This window comes from Artemia franciscana, chromosome 7 (genome assembly GCF_032884065.1).
Source record: "Artemia franciscana chromosome 7, ASM3288406v1, whole genome shotgun sequence".
NCBI classification, from domain to species: Eukaryota; Metazoa; Arthropoda; class Branchiopoda; order Anostraca; family Artemiidae; genus Artemia; species Artemia franciscana.
In genome coordinates this window covers 1,955,999-1,981,608 of record NC_088869.1, presented here as the reverse complement: position 1 = coordinate 1,981,608, position 25,610 = coordinate 1,955,999, and the positions used below count along the sequence as shown (strand labels likewise).

General features: G+C 35.2%; 1 protein-coding gene across 1 annotated transcript in view; it reads left to right on the top strand.

The window, feature by feature from the left end:
* Positions 1–25,610, top strand: part of LOC136028719 (cartilage oligomeric matrix protein-like) — a 136,446-nt gene that overhangs the window by 45,572 nt on the left and 65,264 nt on the right. The window contains exons 5-8 of the mRNA XM_065706587.1: positions 581–688; positions 15,014–15,182; positions 16,168–16,345; positions 20,738–20,913. Of these exons, the coding sequence (XP_065562659.1) occupies positions 581–688; positions 15,014–15,182; positions 16,168–16,345; positions 20,738–20,913 (631 nt within the window). The remainder of the gene's footprint in view (positions 1–580; positions 689–15,013; positions 15,183–16,167; positions 16,346–20,737; positions 20,914–25,610) is intronic.

The following is a 25,610-nucleotide window of genomic DNA, read 5'->3' as shown; positions in this document are numbered from 1 at the left end:
GAAGCTGGCTTATGCATGTATGATTTTCGCTGTTGCTTGTCTTCGTACCGTAGATTAATATTAACTTCTTTTCCGGCTTTTTCCACAGCAATCGTTTTTGTTTTCATTTAGTTGTTCCATAGTTCAGTTTTTCATTCGCAATTCTTTGTGATCCTCACTTATTATGCATCATTTTAGCTTGTGATGCAAATAAATTTTCGCTCTCACTAGTCTTCTAATCTAAAATTTCGTTGTCCATTATTTTCGTTTATGATTCGTTTTGCGTCGTTGAAAGGAAGCCGTATATTATTATAAAAACAAAGAATAGGTATAATAGAATTTTTTTTGAAAGAGGGTAGAACTGTAGTCTCAAATGAATATTTTAAACCTATATCCAAAGGTCGTCCTCAGCAAAGCGCAAAAGAATATGTATATAAAAACACATTAAAATACGAGCTTTAGAAATACATGTTTCTAAACGTTAGGCATATTTTTTCCACGTTCTACCTATTGTTTGTGTTTACTATGGAAAGGCAGTGGTCTTTGTCAATATTTATTGTATTATTACATAATTGTGTAGATTATATCCTATTCTCTTCAGGATAACTGTATTGATACTCCAAATTCTGGACAAGAAGACTCTGACAAAGACGGTCTAGGTGATGTCTGTGATGATGATGCTGATAATGATGGAATCCCTAATAGACCAGTAAGACATTAAAGTTATTGCTATATCAAGCGAGTTGATGTCCCCTTTAAAATAGGCAGTTTCCAATCATGAAGTTCGTAAAAAATTCTTCTAGTACATTGACAAAGAAGTTTTGTAGGAACAACCTTGAGCTATCTCCCTGATTAAATAAAAAACAAGTTTTTTTTAGCTGGAAGTTAGGAGCGAGAATTAAATTCCTTATATGAAAAGGGCTGTCCCCTTCTCAATGCCTTACCCTTTACGCTAAACTTTCTTATTGTTTAAAAAAAAAAATGTGAGAAAGAGTTAAACTTTAGCATAAAGAGAAAGGCGTTAAGGAGAGGATAGCCCCTTTCATATACAGAATAATTTCTGTTCGTTTTAAGTTTTAATATAGCTCCTTATCTTCAGTTAAAAAAGTTTTTTTTTATATAATTTGTTAACATTTTTGAATTAATGCAGGTTTTGATTTTGGCTAACCGTACTTGAATAATTAAAAAAAATGCATATTAAAATTACTCTTTTTTTGGCTAAATGGTTTTCTCAAAATTTTGATCCGATAATTTTGAGAAAAAAGGGAGAGGGAGTGTGCCTAGGGGGATCATCCTCCATTTTTTGGTTACTTAAAAAGGTTACTTTGATTACACTAGAACTTTTAACTTATTTATGATCGTTTTTATTAGTAATTAATATACGTAACTTACGAATTAACTTACGCAACGATCTTCTATATTTGTGTGTTCTTATCATGTATCTTAGGGGGTTTGCCCCCTCGTCAACACCTCGCTCTTTACGCTAAAGTTCAAATTTTCGTCAAAAAAACGCTTCTGATGATGCGTTTTTTGTTAAGATTCTATGGCTTTTAGGAGGAATTGCTCCCATTTTCAAAATAAGGCTAATTTTCTCATACTCGTAACGTTTGATGGGTAAGATTAAAATTAATGAAACTTGTACAATTTAAATCCATTTTTCCTGCTGTGTCTATTTTATCAAAATTCCTTTATTTAGAGTTTTGGTTACTATTGATCCAGGCTATTCCTTATTTAGAAATACCTCCTTGCGTTACCACAAACTGTTTGAATAGCGATGATCATGAATTGATACAGGCCCACATTAAACTTGTCAAGTTTTGTATTAATGACACTGAGCATGTATCCTCAGTTTCCTTCCATGATTTAGCCTCTTTTTTTACGGCAAAAATCTTTGCAAGAAGTTGCCAATAATATTAAAATTTCAAATTTTTGTGCTGTTACCATTACTACTAAGAACTCACTGCAGTACAAAGCCACCAGAGGCCAACAAAACATTATACACTGCTCCTCCATCCCTAACAATACAAAACCTTTTTTTTTACATGCTCCCGAGAACTTCTAATTTTACTCATATTTTTTTTTTAAAATGAGCGTTTAATTTAACTTAAACATATTATGTTGATAATATAATGGGCCTTTCGCCAGTTTTTCAACTCTCAGGTGTAAAAATAAAAATATCTGATACTAATTTAATAGTTTTACTTACTTTTTTTTATTCTTTTCAGTAATCCTCTTGACAATCTCTGAAAGTTAAACAAAATGGCTTTAGCAAATCGTAGGAGCAAATTCTGACCCTTAACCACTCTTAAGCTATTGCAAGTACAGGCAACCTGTTTGATAGCCTGAATACAAAAGTTTGTTTTTAATTTCGTTTGAAATCCCACTCGGCTTTCTTCGAAGATTCAGGCACGACTCAGGCACCCTGTACACTTCAATTTAATGTCCCGTGCCATTCCTGAGTTAATGATGATTCGCCCAAATGAAGATCAGAATACACATATTGTGTATTGATTTTGTACAATATCCCTATCAACATTCCCTGAATGCAATCATATGCAGATTTAGTAGCAGTTTAAAGCAGTCGCAGCCATAGTTGTAAGTTAGTACAGTCAGAAGCAGTCGGAGTTATAGTCATAACTGCAATAGATGATCAGTCTTCATCTAGCATCCAACGTGTGAGGACCTTGTGTTGCTAACTGTTGAGCCAAGTTTTTTAGCCGGGCCATTAACCTCTTAAAAACAATGGTTAGACAAAGACTAGTTTGTCCTGAATGTAGGCTGAAAGTCTTTTCAAACTCTGTGAAATATGGAGGGTACAATTGCTTGTTTCATGCAGGAGCGCATAAATGTGCCGGAATTGATACAGCTAATTGGAGTGAGAGCTGGTGTTGTACTGACTGCTCCTTTAAGAAAATGCCAATCAAGCAGGTAAATTCTTTAAATTTACCTGTTTTATCTTCACTTCGCAACCCTCGTTCTCCAAATTCAAGAGCTAGGATGCTTAACATTTAAAAAGAGCTTAATTCGCCGATGCTCCCCTCTTCGCAGAAGTTGACTCTAGCCTCTCCCTATTTACAACATGAAGTGACATCCCCCCTCTTAAAGTTTCTTGTCAGACTGAGGGCCAGGCCTTTTCTTTCATTGACCCTTCCTATACTCTGAACACCACCATTAGATAACACGCACCTGCTCACGCGAGGTATCAGTTCAGACCGAACTTTACTCACATGTTACTAGAGAAAATTTAACGTATCCAAATCCCTGTGCTAAAGATTTTGCTTGCCAGACAAATTTTGATATTCTTAAATCATTAAAAGACACACGAGGAGAGTTATTAAGCCACGTTTTAACCTTTATTTCTGAACCCCTATCTGGAACTCAAAACAGTGATATAATAAAAAATAATGAAGTCAATCTAGTGAAAATAAAAAATTCACAAAATGCTATATTGCCCTTTGTAAATTCATTTGAGAGGTCAAGGGCGTTTGAACCAGTGACAAACCAGGTGATTAGCAGTGGAATTGACCAGAACGATCAAGTTAATAACATTGAACTGAGATCATTATTCATGAACATAAAATTCCACAGACAAATCCTCTATTACTATGGTAGAGGATCAAGCTTCCGATTACAGGAATAATTTAACTGCTTCAGGTTTTATGCTGAATTTGAAAGAGGATAATGACAACTTTGTTTAAAGTCTTATAAGGTTTCTATGAAACGCTCTGCAGATATAGAAATTGTTGACGAGAAACTTGTGGCATATGAAAGTGAAGGAAACGGAAGAGATAACTGAAAAAAAAAGTTATCAGCGTGTAATTGAAAATAAAAAAACGAAATCAGTTTGCACGGCTTTTTTCCGTGCAAAATACAACCACCTGAAAAAGATGCAATCGGTTCCATATTTGTAAACATTTTCTGACGGGTTCTTGCAATAGGGGTTCGTGCTCGCTTGACCACGTTTCAATTTGTTCTGTTTTTATGTCGGGTCGTTGTTTCGGTTGTGACATTATAAAATATATCGGTTATTCTCTAAGCCACAAGCTGTACCTTCGCATGGGTACGACGGTACTCCTAAGAATTTGACAAAAAACGGGGACGAATTTTGGAGGGAGGCCCCACCCTTTCCGACTATGATTTAAGCTCGCAGCCCCCTGTACCAAGATCATTACAACTCGGCTACTCTGGAGCTCTCCCGAACGCGTCTGACTTATCCCACGTACCAAAGGTCGGAGTTTTACATACGCACCCAAATTCCCTCGCACACGTTTTTGCTCCCCCCTCCGTTTCTACCCAACCCACCTTCCTCGCATCAGTCTCGTCTACAGCACCAAACAACACTCCCACTTACAAACAGCAGCTTACAGCAGCCATCCCACTTAGTAACAGGTTTTTGCTATTAGAAGAAATTGATCTTGCAGAATCGCTTGAATGCCAGGAAACTTTTACCCAGGGCTCTCGCAATTTACCCCTAACTTTTAAAACTGAACCTGTTCCCCTCCTACTTCAAAATCAGTTTAGTAGTCACCCTAGTGCTAGGGAAATTGATCTTAAGCCTACCCGTAACACCTCCATACCTGAAAAATGTGATAAAACCCAGCCACTCCCATTAAGTATTCATAGACTTCCTCACCCTCAAACTTCTTTTTCAAATCGATTGCCAGATTAAACAGGTGTTTCTAGTACTCATAATAGTAAACACAAGAATAATAAAATTCGTTACCATTTCCCTAGATTGTTACTAAGTAATGCGGAAAGCCTTAATTTTGAAAAACTTATAGAGCTTGAAATTACGGCGAATAAGCTAGCATCAGATCTAATTTTTATAACCGAGGTTCAGTCCCAAAACCTGGATACTCTGAAAATGGCTCATTTTAACAGGTTTATTAACTCCACCCACATGATCATTACCTTGGTAAAAAGGGTGGAGAGGTAATGATTTTTTGTCGTAATAATTCGTTGCCAAGGGAACTTAATGTTCTAGGAATATATGAGTATGATGAAATAATTTGGATTAAAGTTAAACCGAAAGTTCTCCCACGCCCATTAACTAATATTATTGTTGGTTGTTTTTATTATTCACCCGGCCAAAAATCGGAGCAGCGTAAAGATTTCTTGGAAAAACTCCATGCATCGCTTGATTACCTCCAGTCTAAACATCCAAACGCTGGGATCCTACTTACTGGTATCGGAAATGAACTAAATACAAGTCATCTTTGTCGAGAAGCTAATTTAAAACAAATTGTCAATATCCCAACCACACAAAGTAGTACTTCCCTTGACATTATTTGTACAAACATGCATGGATTCTATCAAACACCTGATTCCCTCCCCCCACTTGGTGGCAGTTACCATCTTACGCTTTTGCTTAGTCCGACACAAGATCATTTTCGCAAGAATAAATTTGATGTTTTTAAGTATTGACCAATTACTAATAATGGTCTACTCAATTTTGGCGCATGGCTTTTAGAAGAGCAATGGGAAGATGTATTTGCCTCCAACGATTCGTATAAGAAAGCCGAACTTTTCCAAGATAAATTTGTCAATAATTATTTAGTTCATTTTCCAGAGGTCGAAAAGAAAATTTTTCTAGTGATGAGCCGTATGTAAATGATGCAATAAAAAGTTTAATCCGTCAAAAATTAAGACTGTTCCGCCAAAGAAAAACTGAAGAAGCTAGCCTACTAAGAAAATCTATGAAGAAGCAGATTCGCAAAGCTTCAACGCATTACCGTAATAGAGTAAGTGAACTCTTTAAAGCACGGCCGAAGCAGTCAAGAAAATTAGAAAAGCAGTTAATACAGTCAAGAAAATTAGCGGTAAAACAGTCAAAAACGTTGACTTTAATCTTGATGAACCCCTTTAAACTACATCTAACTCATGAAATAGATACCTTGCTGCTATTTTACAAACACTTCCAGCTCTTTCATGTCATATTTACCCACCCCCAGCACCAGACCAGGATATCCCTATAGTACAACTTTCTGATGTCGATGCGAAAATGCGTAAACTAAAGAGAACTTCAATATGCCCCCTTAATGTCCCAATTGATCTAATAAAAGCATTTCCTCATAAGTTATAAAAACCTTTATCAAATATTTTTAGTACAATTACTAGAAGTGGTTCATTTCCTAAGTGCAGGAAAAAAGGATACATTACACCCATACAGACGAAAGCTGTTAAATTAGATTTTTATGGAGTTCGACCAATTACCTTAACACCAGTATTCTCTAAACTGTATGAGAGTTTCGAGGCAGATTGGCTTAAAAACACAATCCTTGTACTTATTGATGAGCAACAATCCGAAAACATGAAAGGTTTATCAACAACACATTACCTGGTCAGTCTCCTCGATACTGTATATAAATTACTTGACGAGCCAGATACCTGACTCAATCTCCTTTTAATTGACCTCCAAAAGGCTTTTGATATAGTTAGTCATAATATGTTAGCTGAAAAATTGCTCAATGAACTTAATGTCCCCCTATTTTCTAGTCAATATTATTACATTTTTTCTGTCAAATAGGAGTCAAGTTGTTAAGGATAAAAATGTTAATTCTGATTCACTCCCTATTTCTTGCGGAGTTCCGCAGGGTACACTTTTGGGTTCTTTGCTATTTTTGGTAATGATTAACAATCTTGCTGACAAATCAGCCAATTGACGGAAGTTTGTGGATGACATGTCATTGCTCAAAAAGTGCAAAATAATATTAAGAACAGTGCAATGGAAATTCTCGAAGATGTTGTAAGTGAAGCAGCCCAGTCAAAAGTGAACCCCCATAATTCTCATATTATGACATTTAGTTTTCTTAAATCAAAGCCATCATTTGTGACCCCAATACCTAATGATATAATTGTAACAAAAACTAAACTCTTAGGGGTCACACTGACAAGTGATTTGAAATGGGATGCTCACATTTGCTCTATTGCCAAACAGGCTAGTACATCTATGTCTCTCCTTAAGCTATTTGCAAAATTTTCGTGTCCAAAAGCACACATGCTCCACCTTTATACATCTTTTATCTGTCCACAGCTTGAGTATGCTTGCCCGGTGTGGCATTTCGCCCTTACCTTGGATCAGTCCGATAGACTAGAAATTATCCAGAATAGAGCCCTAAGAATCATTAACGGTCAGGGCAAAGTGCCTTACATTTTCTTTCTTAAGGAATTCCATCTCCCTACCTTGGCAGCCCGACGTGTTACTCTTTGTACCAATTTTGGAAATAACCTGCGTCGTAACCCATGCTTTCAATGTATACTCCCAGCCCATTATTGCCCTCCAAAGCACCATTTGCCTTGATCAAAAGCACAAAAAATCCCAGTTTTAAATCCCATTAATGCAAGAAATGAGGCTACAGAAAGAGGTTTATACCAGCGTTTGTTTAAATAATAAATAAATGAAATTTGTAATGCATCATGTTAATGTGTCATTTATATTGTTAAGGTGTCAGTTTTGATGCTTCATTTTTATTTGATACTCTATTGACATTATCCTATTCCTATACTCATTTTTATTCATTTTACTCATGTTACTTGCTTTTTACTTATGTAATTATGCTTGTGTACTTATGGACTTATTTTTTTTTCATTGTAGTCGTTTTTATTTGACAAGCCAGTTGGGCTCATTTCTGTGGGCTATGTTTATATATTGCACTTGTTTGCCTATGTTTTTTTATATACAACGTAGGTTAGCTGACAGAAAGCAACAAGTTCGGCAGTTTTATGGCACTTTGTATTAACCAAGTGACATATAGCAATTGCCAATTCTGTTGGTCTGACTGTCTGTCGGTCTGTCTGTCGGTCGGTCTGTCGGTCCCGGTTTTGCTACTTTAGGCACTTCCAGGTAAGCTAGGACGATGAAATTTGGCAAGCATATCAGGGACCGGACCAGATTAAATTAGAAATAGTCGTTTGCCCGATTTGACCATCTGGGGGGGGGGAGTGGGGGGCCGGTTAATTCGCAAAAAATAGAAAAAATGAAGTATTTTTAACTTATGAGCAGGTAATTGGATCTTAATGAAATTTTATGTTTGGAATGATATTGTGTCTCAAAGCTTTTATTTTAAATTCCGACCGGATCTGATGACATTAAGGGGAGTTGGAGGGGGGAAACCTAAAGTCCCGGTTTTGTTATTTTAGGCACTTCCAGGTAAGCTAGGACGATGAAATTTGGCAAGCGTATCAGGGACCGGACCAGATTAAATCAGAAATAGTCGTTTTCCCGATTTGACAATCTGGGGGAGGAGAGTGGGGGGCCGGCTGATTCGGAAAAAATAGAAAAAATGAAGTATTTTTAACTTATGAGTGGGTGATTGGATCTTAATGAAATTTGATGTTTGGAATGATATTGTGTGTCAGAGCTCTTATTTTAAATCCCGACCGGATCTGATGACATTGGGGGGAGCTGGAGGGGGGAACCTAAAATTTTGGAAAACACTTAGAGTGGAGGGATCGGGATGAAACTTGATGGGAAAAATAATCGCAAGTCTCATATACATGATTGACATAATCGGAACTGGTTTGCTCTCTTTGGGGTAGTTGGGGGGGGGAGTAATTCTTAAAAATTAGAAAAAATGAGGTATTTTCAACTTACGAACGGGTGATTGGATCTCAATGAAATTTGATGTTTAGAAGGATATCGTGTCTTAGAGCTCTTATTTTAAATCCCGACCGGATCTGGTGACGGGGGCGGGGAGTTGGGAGGGGGAAACCTAAAACTTGGAAAACACTTAGAGTGGAGGGATCGGGAGGAAACTTGGTGGGAAAAATAAGCACAAGTCCTAGATACATAATTGACATAACCGGAACGGATCTTCTCTGTTTTGAGGAGTTGGGTGGGGGCTAGGGTTATTTCTGAAAAAATAGAAAAAATGAGGGATTTGTAACTTACGAAGGAGTGATCGGATATCAATGAACTTTGGAAGGACATCGTGTCTCAGAGCTCTTATTTTAAATCCCGACTGGATCTGGTGACATTGGGGGAAATTGAGGGGGGGCCTAAAATCTTGGAAAACGCTTAGAGTGGAGGGATCGGGATGAAACTTGTTGGGAAAAATAAGCTCAAGTCCTAGATACGTGATTGACATAACCGCAACGGATCCGTTCTCTTTGGGGGAGTTGGGGATGTTTAATCCTGCACAAATTAGAAAAATGAGGTATTTTTAACTTACGAAGGAGTGATCGGATCTTAATGAAATTTGGAAGTATATCGTGTCTCAGAGATCTTATTTTTAATCCTTACTGGATCCGGTGACATTGGGGGGAATTGAGGGGGGGCCTAGATTTTGAAAACGCTTGGAGTGGAGGGTTGAAACTCGGTGGGAAAAATAAGCACAAGTCCTAGATACGTGATTGACATAACCGGGACGGATCCACTCTCTTTGGGGGAGTGGGGGCGAGGGTTAATTCTGAAAGATTAGAAAAATGAGGTATCTTTAACTTACGATTTAAGAAGGAAACATGTTTGAGAAGGAAGCATGATAAGAATACAATATGCATAAGAATTGTAGCAAACAGATTTTGCATGGAACTCCCTATATTTTACCCCCCCCCCTTAATGTGTAAATATACAGTCGAAATTATATATTTCCCCTCTATTCTCCCAATGCGTCTCTCTTGTTTCATACCTTGTATTTATTGATTGAATTAACTGTTTAAAAGAAGAACCGGAAAACAAGTGATGGGTGACAGAATGCATTGGTTTTATATAATTTGGACTATATATTTGCTTTTTAGGGGAAGGTGGGTTGGCGGTAACATGCAAAAGGTGTTAGCTACAGCTATTGTGCGTATTATGAAATGTTTTCTTAACATGTTTCCTTCTCTAGGCTTATACCCCTAAGCTGTAACTATTGCTGACGAAATTGGAATTCCCTAAGAAGCAAAGTCCTGCGGATGTAACTGTTCCAGTCATCTATGCAGTCAGCACAGTAAAGGGAAAATATTTTTACACTGTGACAGTCATCAATGATGATTTTACATTCATGAACTTAGCTATTGACTTTTAATTAGTTCCCATATCCTTTGGGCACAGACAACGCAGACTCAAGTTATTGCTCACCTGTTTCAAAGGCGGCCTTTTCAAATGCGCAATTTAAATACGTATTTAGAACGTTTTCCATGAATTTGATGAGCATGTCATTCAAAGAATCCATGTCAAAAGATAAGGATAAAATTGTAACTGAAATGTATGAAAAAATTCCTACCTATAAAGAACGGTATCGATAATTCAAAAGGGCAAGGTAATCATTTTTGATATTATTCTAAAGTCGGGTGTTGAATATTTCGATAGCCTTGCAGACTCAAAGGACTGCAGGTACATACACAGGCTCTTGGTTTGTTTTTTAGGGGGGGGGTGATTAACTTAAAAAACAACGAAAATTGGTTCTATTAGTCTGTGGCCTTTTGAAAGAAAATTACTGGTACTTATGTATTATACCTAACACACTCAAGAAGTGTAGTTACGTTAATCATAATGAAATACACCAAAACATGATGTAAATATGATACTTTAGTTTATACAATAGTGTAATTTGGGCTATATATTTGCAAATTAGGGGGGGGGGAGAGAATATATCTCAGAAATGGGTTAAAAACCTAACCTTACCCCACCCCCCTGATGTACACATATTTGGCGCAAATCATACAAGTCCAATGCATTCTATCTCCCATCATTTGTCCTTGTGGCTATGAAACCGGTTTGGTCAGATCGTACATTCAGCTAACAGCTCGACTGTTTGGTATGTTACATGGCCTAAGTAACAAATTATTTTATGGTCTTTCCAAACATCAGGGTGGTTTATCTGACACTACCTCCCCCCTCTTTCGTTAGTTTATTTCAGCTTAGGGTAAATGTTTAGTTTCGTCACAAGTTTTCTAAAGTGTGTATTACTGCATATAGCAAGATTCTGATGATCGCATATTGTTTCTCTGTTATTATTAGAGAAGCGCATTTATTTTTTACCTTTCTAAAATCCTCCTTCAATGAAACTAAAAATGCGTAAAGTGGGCTTGCTTACAGGTAACATTATCTATAGAGCGAAGCTCCATGAGCTTTGGGGTATTTTTATCTTACGAATAGGTGATCAGATCTTAATGAAATTTGATATTTAGAAGGAATTCATGTCTCAGGGCTCTTATTTCAAATCCCGACCAGATCTTTTACATTGGGGGAGTTGGAGGGGGAAATCTTGGAAAACGCTTGGAGTGGAGGAATCGGGATGAAGCTTGGTGGATAGAATAAGCAAATGTCCTTGATACGTGATTGGCGGAACCGTACTGGATTCACTCTCTTTGGAGGAGTTGGGGACAGGGGTTCAGTGATTTGGCGAGTCAGGTGCTTCTGGACGTGCTAGGACGATGAAAATCGGTAGGCGTGTCAGGGACCTGCACAAATTGACTTGACAAAGTCGTTTTCCCAGATTCGACCATCTGGGGGGCTAAAGGGAGAGGAACAATTAGAAAAAATTAGGTATTTATAACTTACGAGTGGGTAATCGGATTTTAATGAATTTTGAAATTTAGAAGGACATCGTGACTCAGAGCTCTTATTTTAAATCCTGACCGGCATTAAGCCTCCTATTTCCCTTTTAAATCAATCTATTAATTCTTAGAATTTTGTTAGAGCTCATATGATATGATCTCTTGGATCTTAGCTCTTCTTGCCTCGTCACTAGTGCCATATGAGCTCTTAGCTCTTGTTTTATGTTGTAAGAGCTTGCTTGTTAATAAAGTACTACTATTACTGCTAGTCGTGCTTGCAATCGTAGTAGTAGTATTAGTAGTAGTAGTAGCAGTATCAACTCTAATAGCTGCAATTTTAGAACCCTTATCCCTTAGGAAGATGTTGTAGATACACCATTTTGATATCTTTGATACCGATAGTGTCTTTTGACTTAGTTCAACTTGTCACTCAGTAATTACCAAAATTTTACCTTAGTACCCTTCGTCTATCTGAGCACAACTAGGGTCATACATTCTCCCTTTTCCAATAATTAACAAAAAAATCCCAAAAATAATTCTTTCAAAGAAAAGTAATAACTATATTAAACGTAAGATCAGCAGAAGAAAATCCCAATAATATGTCAGCAAAGATCAGCTGTATTATACCAAACAAACATACAACAGATACTAATATGAATGAAAAGATAAATCTTAAAACAGGCAAAACTTAAATGAATATACAAATCTAGCAAGATCTAAAAAACAAAAAATAAACTACAAACAACTAGTTTCATTTGATTTAATTCAACAGCCCCCTCAAAATTCTCTACAAGTTCCACTAAATGCCATCACCTTTTCCTGAGTTGTTTCAGATAGGCCCTTCTTACAACCGAGATACAGAGAGCATTGTGTGTTACTGTATATTCTGACTACAAATATACCCCTTTGAGAACCTGGATGCAAAAAGCGTCTTTTGATATAGTTTTAACATCTAACTCTTTACTGAAAACAAATTATATTACAAATATTTTATTTTGCGCTTACTATAATATTGAAAACAATATAAAATGTACAGTGAAATAAAATCTTGAACTGCTAAGCTTTCAGCAATTACATGTCAAATATTAATTTAACCATTATACATAAATTATTCAGTTTTATGTTGTTAGCTTTTTCCAAGGACTGCTGAAGACACAAATAGTTATCAATTAAGTGTAAATGACGCAGTAGCCTTCAGACTTTCACAGTTAGGGAAGGGCGCAGTAGCCAAACTCTTGTTTGTAGTAGTTTTATGCTGAATTTGTATATTCAGTTCAGGTTTTACTCGTTTCAAGATTTATTTATTTATAAAAGCACCGATAGCATTTTTGTTTACAGTGATTGTTTATCTAATTTTTGCTCATTTGGTTTAATTTACTCTTTAACATTAAATTCTGGTCGTTTTGAGTTTGGATCACTAAGGAATTTATTTCTGCTGATCTTAAATTAAACATGGGATTTACTTTCTTTGAAAGATTTATTTTTTGGATTTTTTTTTTTTAAATTAATGATTGGAAAAAGGGGAATGTTCAAGCCTAGATAGGTTCGAACAGACTAATGGTACTAAGTCCAAAATTTGAGGACTGCTTAGGAGTATATTGAACCAAGTCAAAAGACACTATTTGCATCGTAGATATCAAAATGGTGCAATATGTACGGAAGAGATAAGGGTATTAAAGTTGAAATTCTTAGGCACACTACTAATAATATTACAATTGCAATTATGACTAGTTATGATTGCAACTCTGACTACTTCTGACGTCTTTGAAGCTATGAAATTTGAAACTATGACTATGACAGCTTCAAACTACTAATACGTCTAATAGCGAATTATTGTCGGATATTTTGAACGTAATATCGAACAAAATCAATACAAACTATGCGCAGTCTGATAATCAAGGATAAAATAGTAATGTCTCAGGAACGGCTTTAACATTAACTTAAAACTTACAGAGTATTTTAAGCTGCGCCTTAACCCTCAGAGAAGGCTGAATGGGATGCCAAACTTAATCAAAATGCACTTTGTGCTGTCAGGTTATCAAAAAGGCATACTTGCAATTAATAGCAATTAAGGTTGATAATATACGATGAACTGACACTATTAGCATTTTGGTTGTCATAAGGGTGCATCTAAAACACCCAAGGTATGAGATTTAGTTGAACTCTTAGAAAATGTTAAGGGAATTGTTGATATAAACGAAAAGTTTCTAATTAAAAAAAAATAAAGTAGAATCAGAAATTTTTATTCTTACGCTAGAGACATGAAAAGTAATTTTCAGTATATCATCGAATCAAAAGAAAAATTATGACAATTAAAACATGCAGATATTAATATAAAAATAATCAAAAAAGAAGTTTTTGGAGAAAAGTAAAGAGCAGATATTAATATAAAAATAATCAAAAAAGAAGTTTTTGGAGAAAAGTAAAGAGCCATATTAAATTGAATTCCAGTGAAAACAAACTTCTTAGATAATTACAACTTAAAAAACAGAAATTTAGGCTATTGAAGAATAAATGATACCCAAAAATAAACAGGAACTAAACTGAACGATCGAAGGGAATGCAGAGATAACAAGCAATGCTACAGATCAATAAATACATCTTAAAACGAGCAAAACTCAAATTAGAAATTCAAATCAAACTCCAAAAGAACAAAAAACACAACAAACAGATTTGCTAATCCCCAAACCTAACCATAAAATTTAAAATTTTGATAGGTCATATCCACTTTACTTCTTTCCCATCCTTAAAAGTATAAGTCTGATGGGTCATTTCTACTTTAACAGAAAGGAAATATATTACAAATATTTTGTCTTGTATTTACAGTAATAAAAAACGGAAATTATTCGTCAAAAATAATACTGAATCATTGATAGAAATAATATCATTATAAACTATACATTCAGTCTATTTTCGTTACTGCTTTCCAGTTAACTTAATTATTATTTTGATGTTCTATTTACATTTCGCTGATATGTGGAAAACAAAAATGTAGTGATCAATATACATCTAGTTTTCAACTAAATTGAAAAGAAGCAACTGGTTCTTAGGCTTTTACGATTAGGAAGGGGGGAAAAGGCAGTAGCCAAGCTTTATTTTGTTGTAAATTTTGTTTGTTTTAAATGTGCCATTAATAATCCATTTAATGTCTATTCATTTTACCTGTTATATCTATATTTGCCACGATTGTATATTTTTACTGGTTTTGGGTTTTAATTATTCTTTTAACTACTAATCATTTTAAATATGTGTTGTTATAGTACTTTATTTCTTCTAGTCTTGAGCTTGTTTTGACTCTTTACTCAACTTTGAAAACCTTTTTTAAGAAGCTATCTTAAAAAAAAATTAACAAAAAACTAGTTTTCTTAATAAGAAACAGTGCCTGACCCATATCTTATTTGAATAATTGTAATGGCAATTTGTAGTGTATTTTAAGGCCTACTCCCTGTTTTACACTCAAATGTGAAATTTTATTCCAACAAACTGAATACTTGCTCATAAAGAGCTATTACACAACAAAGTTTTGAATGAAGTAAATTCTTTTATTTTATAGGATAACTGTCCGCTTGTCTTTAATCCTGATCAAAAAGATTCAGATGAAGGTTGGCCTGATAAAGTTGGGGATGCTTGTGACAACTGCCCAGAAGTGCCGAACTTTGATCAAGAAGATTCAGATGAAGATGGGCTGGGTGATGCCTGTGATCCTGACATGGATGATGATGGTAAGATTTTAGCATCTATTGTATTGGATTAATACCATGTTTCATAGCTCAACTTGTCAAAAGTGTTCTGTTTATTCCTTGATAAAAGAAAGAGTAAAAAGCGTTCAATTTTAGATATTATAAATAAATATTATTAACATAAAATAAATGTTATTTTAAATATTAAATATTCAATTGGAAGATTTAAGTAGTCTACAAGTAATATTAAAAGGGCTAACCAACAAAAATCTTTTGACGTGTTTTACCATGTTGTTTTCGTAAATTGATTTCGACAGAACTTAATTTTATGTTGGTTACACATAAAAAATGGCAAGTGTATCTCAAAGTAATCAAAAAGAATTTTGGGATTTAAGGGCTTTTGATTCAAAACTTAAATCCTGTGTGTTTACTTTGGTTGTATTACAAAGGATCAGAAGAGTCAAGTGGCGAAACAATGTTGTAAGTCTATAAAGGAGTACATCAGGATGGGGTCTTAAAGCAGATGTGTGACAAAAACTTTAATTAGGGTTACAAAATTTATGGGGAGAAAAATAAAAAAAAAACAAAATGACTGATTTAGGGTATGGAGAACTAAAATAAAATCATCATGGTCACTAAAATTTTAATAAAAACCCTTGTGATTGCATCTAAATAATACGTGGGTTTATTCATTATTTTCTGTAAAACGGAGTGAATTAGCAAAAATACAATACATCAAACTATTCAATTGTAAGCAATTGATAGACTAGTCGATTATTCATTTGGATATAGACATTTTCAGTCTTTCTTCTAACAGGGAGAAGGAGATATGTGCAAAACTTCTGTGGAAAATTTTGCTTATTCTATGACACAATTCAATGTTCCTTTTGTATATTGCTAATACTGGCCATCTTTATTTCAAATATAAATCCTGTATTATTACCTTTTATTGTAAGTTAAATGAAATTTTATGAGCCATATTTATGCATTCTCCTTAGGTTCTCACGTATTTTATTTTTAAATCTAGGAATTCTGAACCCTTTGGATAATTGCCCCAAGAAGTCAAATTTTGACCAAGTGGATTTTGACGAAGATGGTGTGGGTGACGCCTGTGATAATTGTCCCAAAATTCACAATCCTTCTCAGTTTGATACAGACAACGATTTTGTCGGTGATGCTTGTGACAATAACATTGATGAAGATAGGTAGGTATTAGTCAGACTTAGTTCTATGCTTCTTGTAAGCTACTCTGATAGTAGCATAATGCCAAAAAAGGAATCGAGGTCCTCAATCCTTGCTTAAAATCCAAAGTCACTTATCTGTATTGTGTGTCCAATGTTTTCTTTGACTACAAGGTCTAGAAAAGTGCAAATAGTTGGAAATCCGGTTTTCTTCAATCTACATAATCTTTACCTTCTCAAATTTAGTCAAAGCCTCTGATATATTCCATTTGGGGCAAGCACTGTGTTTTAAACTTTCTGTTTTGATCTATTTTTCTGAGCTATATCAACGTATGAATTTACCTACTAATTTTTATGAGTTACGGTGATATCACACATTTTTTTGAAATGCATCTGTCCAGATAATATTTTTTTGATGCTTTTGGACTCTGCATCAATTTTATTGCATAATTCAACTTCTGGTTTACCATCAATATGTCCTAAAAGTATGGCTTGCTAGGATAATATATCATTTTCATTAATGTTCTCCTCATTGCTTGCACCTGATACAGTAAGAAGGACCATTGGAAAGCCCTACAAATCAATCGAATCACCCACCAGAATTCTTTCATCGCCATCTATTTATGCTATTTCCTCCCAAAGGGTCAAAACTTTTGGCCTAGCATCTAAAATATAAGAGAAATTTTTAGAGAAACTGGCAAAAGTTTTAGTATCATATTCATCAAACGTTCCCAAATAGGAACATACTCAAGTTTTAGGTTTTGATTGGCTTTTGATAATATCAAGGACGCATAATACTCTTGAAAACAAAGGAATAACCAACGGAAAAAATTATAATCAGTCTCCATAATTCAACACTCACTCTATTAGATTACATCCCACACAAAATGAAAAGAAAACTGAAAAAACATTGGTTAGGAGATGCTAGATAAATCTTACTTACCTTAAAAATCTTCCGACAGGAAAATTATTTTGTGTACTGGTGCTATTTTGAACTGTATGGAAAGTGTCAGTTTCCTTCTAGAGCCTTTAGAGAGTGCGAGCCTTTAGAGCCTTTTAGAGAGTGCAAAAATTTAAGCAAATAGGAACGAACGATGTTAACTGATTAATAATCGAATGTCATAACACTCTTTGAACCTTCAGATAATTACAGAAGGAAGTTTTTTTTGGGGAGGGGGACTAAATCTCTATTCCCCTTATTCCTGGGAATTTTCATTATGTCTTTAATTTTGGTGTTGTGGCTAATTCTCCCCCTATGACAAACAATCATTAACTAGCTCTCTTGTTTTTCCTCTCTTGACACGATTCAATTTATAACTGGTTTCACGAATTACCCATTTTAAAAATTAATGTAATTAATAATAGTTAAATAAATTAATTTATATCAATTGATGTTAATCATATAATTATTTAATACTATCTACATAATTAATATTATTTTATATTGATGTTATCATAGAGTCTCACTATTACGCCACTTAATGTTTCCACCTACATCAAACAGTTCTTGGTAACGAACTGTAGTAAGGAGCGACCCGGCTGAATAGTAACCAAAACTCAAAAAAAGAAACCAAATTGGAATTTGATACCAATAGCTACATCAAAAGAATCAAATTTTAATGCTTATTTTAAATATATAAGTTTCATCAAGTTTAGTCTTACCCATCAAAAGTTAAGAGCCTGAGAAAATTTGCGTTATTTTAGAAAATAGGGGGAAACACCCCCTAAAAGTCATAGAATCTTAACTTAAATCACCCCAACAGATTCAGCGTATCCGAGAACTCTACTGTAGAAGTTTCAAGCTCCTATCTACAAAAATGTGGAATTTTGTATTTTTGCCAGAAGGCAGATCACGGATGCGTGTTTATTTGTTTGTTTTTTTTTTCCCAGGGGTGATCGTATCGGCCCAGTTGTCCTAGAATGTTGCAAGAGGGCTCATTCTAACGGAAATGAAAGTTCTAGTTCTCTTTTTAAGTGACCAAAAAAATTAGAGGGCACCTAGGCCCCCTCCCACGCTAATTATTTTTCCAAAGTCAACGGATAAAAATTCTGAGATAGCCATTTTATTCAGCGTAGTCGAAAAACCTCATAACTATGTCTTTGGGGACGACTTACTCCCCCACAGTTCCCGTGGGAGGGGCAACAAGTTACAAACTTTGACCAGTGCTTACATATAGTAATGGTTATTGGGAAGTGTACGGGCGTTTTCAGGAGGATTTTTTTTTGTTGGGGGAGGGGTTGAGATGAGGGGGATATGCTGGGGGAACTTTCCATCGAGAATTTGTCATAGGGGAAGAAAATTTCCATGAAGGGAGCGCAGGATTTACTAGTACTATTTAAAAAAACAATGAAAAAATAAATATGAAAAAGGTTTTTCAGCTGGAAGTAAAGAACAGCATTAAAACTTAAAACAAACAGAAATTATTACCCATATGAGGGGCTCACCTCCTCCTAGTACCTTGCTCTTTACGCTAAAGTATTTTTAGTAATTTCAGCTATATTCTACGGCTTTTGTGATTCAGGGGTCATTCTTAATGAATTGGGACAAAATTTAAGCTTTAGTGTAAAGAGCGAGGTACTGACGAGGGGGCGAACCCCCTCATATATGTAATAAAAACATGAGAATACAAAAATTCTTTACGTAAGCTAATTTATAAGTTACGTAAATCTTTTACTAATAAAAAGATTCGTAAAAAAATAAAAGTTCTAGTTGCCTGTTTAATTAACCAAAAAATCGGAGGGCAACTAGGCTTCCTCCCCCGCTCTTTTTTCTCAAAATCATTCGATCAAAATTACGAGAAAGCCATTTAGCAAAAAAAAAAAAAATGCAAATTTCATTTTAATTATTCCTCTGCGGAGAGCCAAAAAATAATCATGCATTGATTCAAAAACGTTCAGAAATTAAATAAAAAAAACAGTTTTTTTTTAACTGAAAGCAAGGAGCTACATTAAAACTTAAAACGAATAGAAATTACTTTGTATATGAAAGAGGCTGCTTCATCATCAACGTCCCGCTCTTTACGCTACAGTTTCTTACTGTTTTGAAAAGAAGAATTGAGAGAAAGAGTCAAACTTTAGCGTAAAGAGCATGGCGTTGATGAGGAAGCAGCCTCTTTCATATACGAAGTAATTTCTGTTTGTTTTAAGTTTTAATGTCGCTCTTTACTTTCAGTTAAAAAAACTTCTTTTTTTATTTAATCTATAACATAAGTCATCAATATGCATGTGAAGTGGTATTTTGTATAATTTCCTTTCAAATTAGCTTTTAAACAGCTCTTAGCTTAGCAAGAAAAACTCTCCGTGTCTCTCATAAATTTTGGGGAAATGAAGCCGGAAATTCTAATTTTCCAAAGAAATTCCGATTATTTTTGTTCTACGACTTTCAATATTGATATTTTTCGTATTTTATACATCTGGTGGTATGAAAGGTAAGCAGGAGGACCAGCACTATTCTATATAAAAAAAAGAACCTCACAATAAGAAACAAAAGCTTACACAGTAAACCTTCACATTGATGCTCATTAGCCGCAATGAGCAGTACGAACTCTTAATTCAAGAAAGAATCAGAGCATTGGGAGTATAGAGACTGGAGATTAAATCGTACACAGAGATTGGGATTACGCTGACTGATGTAGATTACTTCGAATGTGTGTAAGAATTTTTGTTTTATTTCTTCCCAAATTACGATTTAACCATGCAAATAATAGCTTACAATGATCCTGACCTATTTGCAAATTAGATGCGGGAGCTTTTAGATTTATTATCCATGTGGAAAACTTGTTTGTGTTGATCCATAGCTGTGACCCATGAGTGGAAGTTATTTCAGCACTCCACGGAGATTTTTTACCGGATGTCTAGTTTAATCGAACATCAAATGAATCAAATTAGTCAAAGGAAGGATTGGATTAAATATCTTTATTAATATTTTTAGACTTAGACATAGCACTGCTACGTCTGAAAGCAGATATTTCTATGTAAAGCCTTTTCCATAGTTTTTAATTATTTATCTTTAAAATAGTTATCAAAACTCCTCTTTCGGGGCTTCATATACTATTAACTTGAGTTTTAGAACTTGTTGCTACGAACTGTTTAATCAAAAAGCTTTAACATTGGTGGTAAGAATAACAGGGCTATTTCTAGGATTTTTCAGTTTAACATGTTAAAAATCCTTACATGATAAAAACAATATTTTTATTTGATTTACTGATATTCGTTACTCAATCGAAAGAGAACAGATTAAACTACTTTTGAAAGGCTGCATGAAAACGTTGAGTAGACTGATTTCTATTTTACGATAAAGGCTCTAAAACGTCGCTTTAAAACGTCAGTTACTCTGCCATAGATCCTTTTTTTTTTTTTTTTTTTTTTTTTTTTTTTAAAGACCTGCAAAAGATTTGTAAATACATTTTCTTATAGTGATGGTGTTGAAGATATAATCGACAATTGTCTAAACCTTGCCAATGCCGATCAAAAAGATGCCGACGATGACGGTATCGGCGATGATTGTGACACTGATGCTGATAATGATGGAGTATTAAATGAAATAGATAATTGCCCGATATTCTGTAATCCAGATCAATCTGATGAAGATAGTAAGTGTTTTAAGTCCAATATCAAATAAAAAAAACGAGTTTTTTAGATTAAAGTAAGAAGCAATATTAAAATTGAAAATGAGCAGAAATTATTACGTGAATAAGGGGGATTATTCCTCCTCGACACCTCGCTCCATGCACTACAGTTTTTTAGAATTTAAAATAAGCTTCTTATTATTCTAATTGAAAAAATATGTTCAATTGAGTCGTTTTTAAGGAGTTGGGACAGAATTCAAACTTCAGCGTAAAGATCGAGGTGTTGCGCAGGAGTAACCCTCCGCATATACGTAATAATTTCTGTTAGTCTTAAGTTTTAATGTTGCTGCTTACTTTCAGCTGAACAAACTTGTTTTTTTTTTAATTTCTGATCATTTTTTAAATAATACCAGGAAATCTAGCGACAATGCCATGGACTAATCCCTCCTCCCACGGATTTATTCTCTAGACAATTCAATTTTGGTGAAAATTTAGCCCGGACAATTACTCTTAACGTTTACACTCGAATTATTGAGTCGGCAATGAGGAAGCAGGACTTTCATATACAATTTCTGGCAAATTTCCCTAGCGTAAAGTTTTCCATGAAACCTTCACCCCGTGAAAACTTCCCTTCCATAGAAAACTTTACCTGTAGAAAATTCACCGCCCCCCACCTATGTATGCATAAATCCTAATAATAAATACTATACGAGAACAAGGGAATTTTTTTTTACCTAAAGACCTTTCCCTCGGGGCTGTGGGGGTAATGATATCTCCAAAGGAGTAGTTGTTTGGCTTTTTAAGCAATCTCCAAAAATTTCAATTCAATATAAAAATCCACTCTTGAGATACGCTCTTCTAGCAATTTGCGTGCGCATAGTTAATTGCGTTGTGTTGCGAGAGCAACACTTTGATTTTGTCCCGGTTTTGTTTTTTCCTATGCCGCCAATGTTGGCTCGTTATATGATAAGGTATATGATATGTTCGTTAAGGTTGCCACAACACTTTACGTTGCTCAGGCAACGTAGGTCTAGTTATGCCTTTAGGGATGTCAAATCCCTTACAGCCGTCAGGGAAAGGGTTGTAAGTTAGGCAGTCCATGCATTGTCTGCATATGGTATATATTGTTGAGAAAGGTACGCGTGATTAACTTTTATTTTCCAAAAAATGAAGTGTGTTCAGGTTAGACTACCCCCTCATTTCCTTAAAAGTGTCCAAGCAATTTGAGAAAGGCATTTTCTTTGAAATAGTCCAGCGATCATATAATTAAAATTTCCAGATTAAAAATATTCCTCCCTCCAGAAATCGGGGGAACTAATGGCTGTAAGTTGTGTCCCGGGGGCATATAAGATTCTATGGAAAAAATTATCTAATAAACTTTTGATTTGGAGAGTTAAAAGCGATCAGGTCCCTTCCAACCCCTTAGAGCCCGGGGGCAAGTACATAGTTATGCCCCTGGAGTATATAAGATTTTTATGGAAGGAATAGTAGTATGAACTTCGGAGGGGACAATATTACAATCAGGATTAAGTGTGAGAAGGTGAAAATTTGACAAAATATTGAGGGGGAATTCGAACTAAAACTAGACCTACGTTGCCTGAGCAATGTGAAGTGTTGCGGCAACCTTTGTCCGGCTTCGCCGAATAAAGTGTTGCGAGAGCAACACTTCGGTTTTTTTTTCTTTGCTATCGGTTAAACGCTGCAGTTGTCAGCCTATCGAAGCTTTTAAAACGTTATGTTCAAAGAAGAACACGATCAGTAATCACATGATCAAAGGCTATTCCTCAGCGTTGAAAAAACAACAATAACAGAAGAATATCGAAAGAAGGGACTAAATTGACTTTGGAGACATTTGAACTTTGTCCTTTTCAATCGTAGACATTATGAAGGATCAAGACTTGGAACAATATCTTCTATAATCTAGTTGATATTGTAAAGCTATCCGTAACTTTTCAGTATCAAAATACCATAGATGACACCCTATTAATTATTACGAAACTGCCTCGTTGTTTTACGTATCGTTTGTACCCGTTGCGTAAACACTTAATTCTATGTTAGAGTGAGTATGGGTATTCTACACCAACTAGCAAAAGTTACAAACCACTCTTCACTAAAGATGATTGTAGCCTAATAGACCATTATTACTTAGTCCCTACATGTCTTGCCACTGGAACCAACTCGGTCTTACCATCAAATACACTGGAAACAAATAATAGGTACACCAAATAGCAAAATTTGCATACCCCTCACTGCCGAAGATGGTTATGAGCTAACAGCCGATCTTTCCTTACAGGTCCCCTACATGTCTCACAATTGGTATCGGCTTATTTTTGGTTTCAGTTTGTACCCTACAGCTGAAATTGTCAATCCCTTGAAACTTTCAAACTAGTATTTCTCATGAAGGAAATTTTGTACCAAAAAGTGGATGACATGTTCTTTATCAGCTGATCAACAGCTATCGATTGCCGTCGAAAAAAAAAATTCTATCTGTCTTAGTTCAAAAGTTGATTTTTTTTTTACCGTAGGTCAACTTTCTAAACTCACCACTTGAAAAGGAGCAAAGGATAAGCTCCAATTTCCTTAGCAATGACAGAACTTTTAAAGTTTAAGAGGTACATCTGATAACATTTCTTTACCTCAATCCCAAGTCCGAAAAAACAAATGATAAACCCAGACAGAATCACGCAAGGACTTTCGGACCCGTGGGAAAATGCCGCTTTTTTGCTTCTGTAGATTTTTCTATTTATCACTCAAAGAAGATATATCGGCTGTGGGGCCAGTTAACTACCGCATGTATTTAACACTTATAGATTTTAGTCCATGTTCAATTTGAAAGTGGTGCCTGCCTGCTAGAACGGAGCTTTCCGCTCGAAAGCAAAAACATGGTTTGATGAAACGAAAGCTTGGCTGCACAACTTCAGATACTTCTCTCTGACATAGGCTACATAACTCCACTTCACTTCGCACACGATAGGCCTTGGCTTGTGGACAAGCGAAAACCATCCTTTTTGGCCCCAGGCAAGAGTTCTGCGGAGCTCTCCAAAATTTATTGTCATATTCATCAATCTGGCCTGAGGTCCACACGTTCCAGCATTGCATAATTTAAGCGTCACTTATTCCGGGTGTGAAAGTTCCTTGGGATATTCTTCTAAACCAACATCGTCGGAATAGGAAAAAAAAAAAAAAAAAAAAAAAAAAAAAAAAAAAAAAAAAAAAAAAAAAACTACGGGACAAAACCAAAGTGTTGCTCTTCCAAAATAATTACAAGACCTTTAAACATTGCTGAACAAAATAGCTGTCTCCAAATTTGTTTCCTAATTGACCGCGGAAGGGGATAAGGGCTGGATGCCTTCCAATCGAGATTAATTCTTGAAAAGGGCACTAAAACTTCTGATTCTTCTATTCAAATGAGCCCAATCTGAAGTTTATGTGACCACCCTTTCCATAAGAACCTTGCATGCCTCTGGGACATAACTTACAGCCTTTGCTCCTAGACTCTGTGTGGTTTTATTAATGCCGGAGACATTTTTTTTGCGGACAATTTTCTTATTAAAAACTATCTCACAATCACAAATAGATACGTTTGAGGAAAAGGGGACTTTGGGAGGGGGGGGGGAAGGGAGGTGGCTAGTTGCTCCGACTCACTTGTTGAATTTTAAAAAAGAACTAGAACTTTCATTTTCCAGTCAAATATCCGACTCTAAGGTTTATACGACCACTCTTTTCATTAGAATCTTATATTCCCCCTGGAGGCGTCTCTAATGAGACGCCTCCGAAGTTGATATGATTACTCATTCCATAAAAACCTTGTATGTTAATAATCGGTAACTTGTATAACTTATAGCCCATATCCTGAGTGTTTAGTGGGGTTTTCATGCCCAGAGACATAATTACTGGACCTTTCACCAGGCCTCTTTATATGAAATTTAGAGTATTTTGAAGAAAATAGACATTGAAAAATATTTATTGTTTGTTTTTGGAGAAAAGAAAATATTCGAGGGGGAAAGTTGGTTGCCCTCCGATAAATTTGACTCTTAAAAAGGGTAATATAAATGCTAATTTTCATTCTAATGAGACGCCTCCGAAGTTGATACGATTACCCATTCCATAAAAACCATGTATGTTAATAATCGGCAACTTGTATAACTTATATCCCATATCCTGAGTGTTTAGTGGGATTTTCATCCCCAAAGACATAATTACTAGACCTTTTACCTATTCTGAACAAAATACCTATCTCAAATTTTTGATCAGGTATGTTTGTAAACATGATGGAGTGGGGGTGGGGCTGATTGTTCTCTTACCACTTCTGACGCATAAAGGCACTACAACTGGTATTTTGTTATCAAATGAGTGTCTTTCGAAGTTTCTATTACTACTCCTTTTATACGAATCACAATAGCCTAAAAACAAAACTAAAAAAAGACGTTGTGTCAACAACATTCTTTGCTAAGGCAGTACTATTACAATGCCTATGATCTCAAAAATATAATCACAAAATATTTCTCAATTGACCAAGATCAGCTTTTATTTTTACCATCTTTTGTATTTCAGGATGTATTTTTTCACCTTATCTCTATGGGTTCTTTGATAAAGCCTCGCGGACGTCGAAAAAAAAGATGTTTCACGAAAAAAAAAATTCCAAAGACAGCACTTTCTGTTCTATTGCAAAAAAAGATAAGTAAGACGAATACGCTTTAATTTCTTCAAACTTTTCCAAG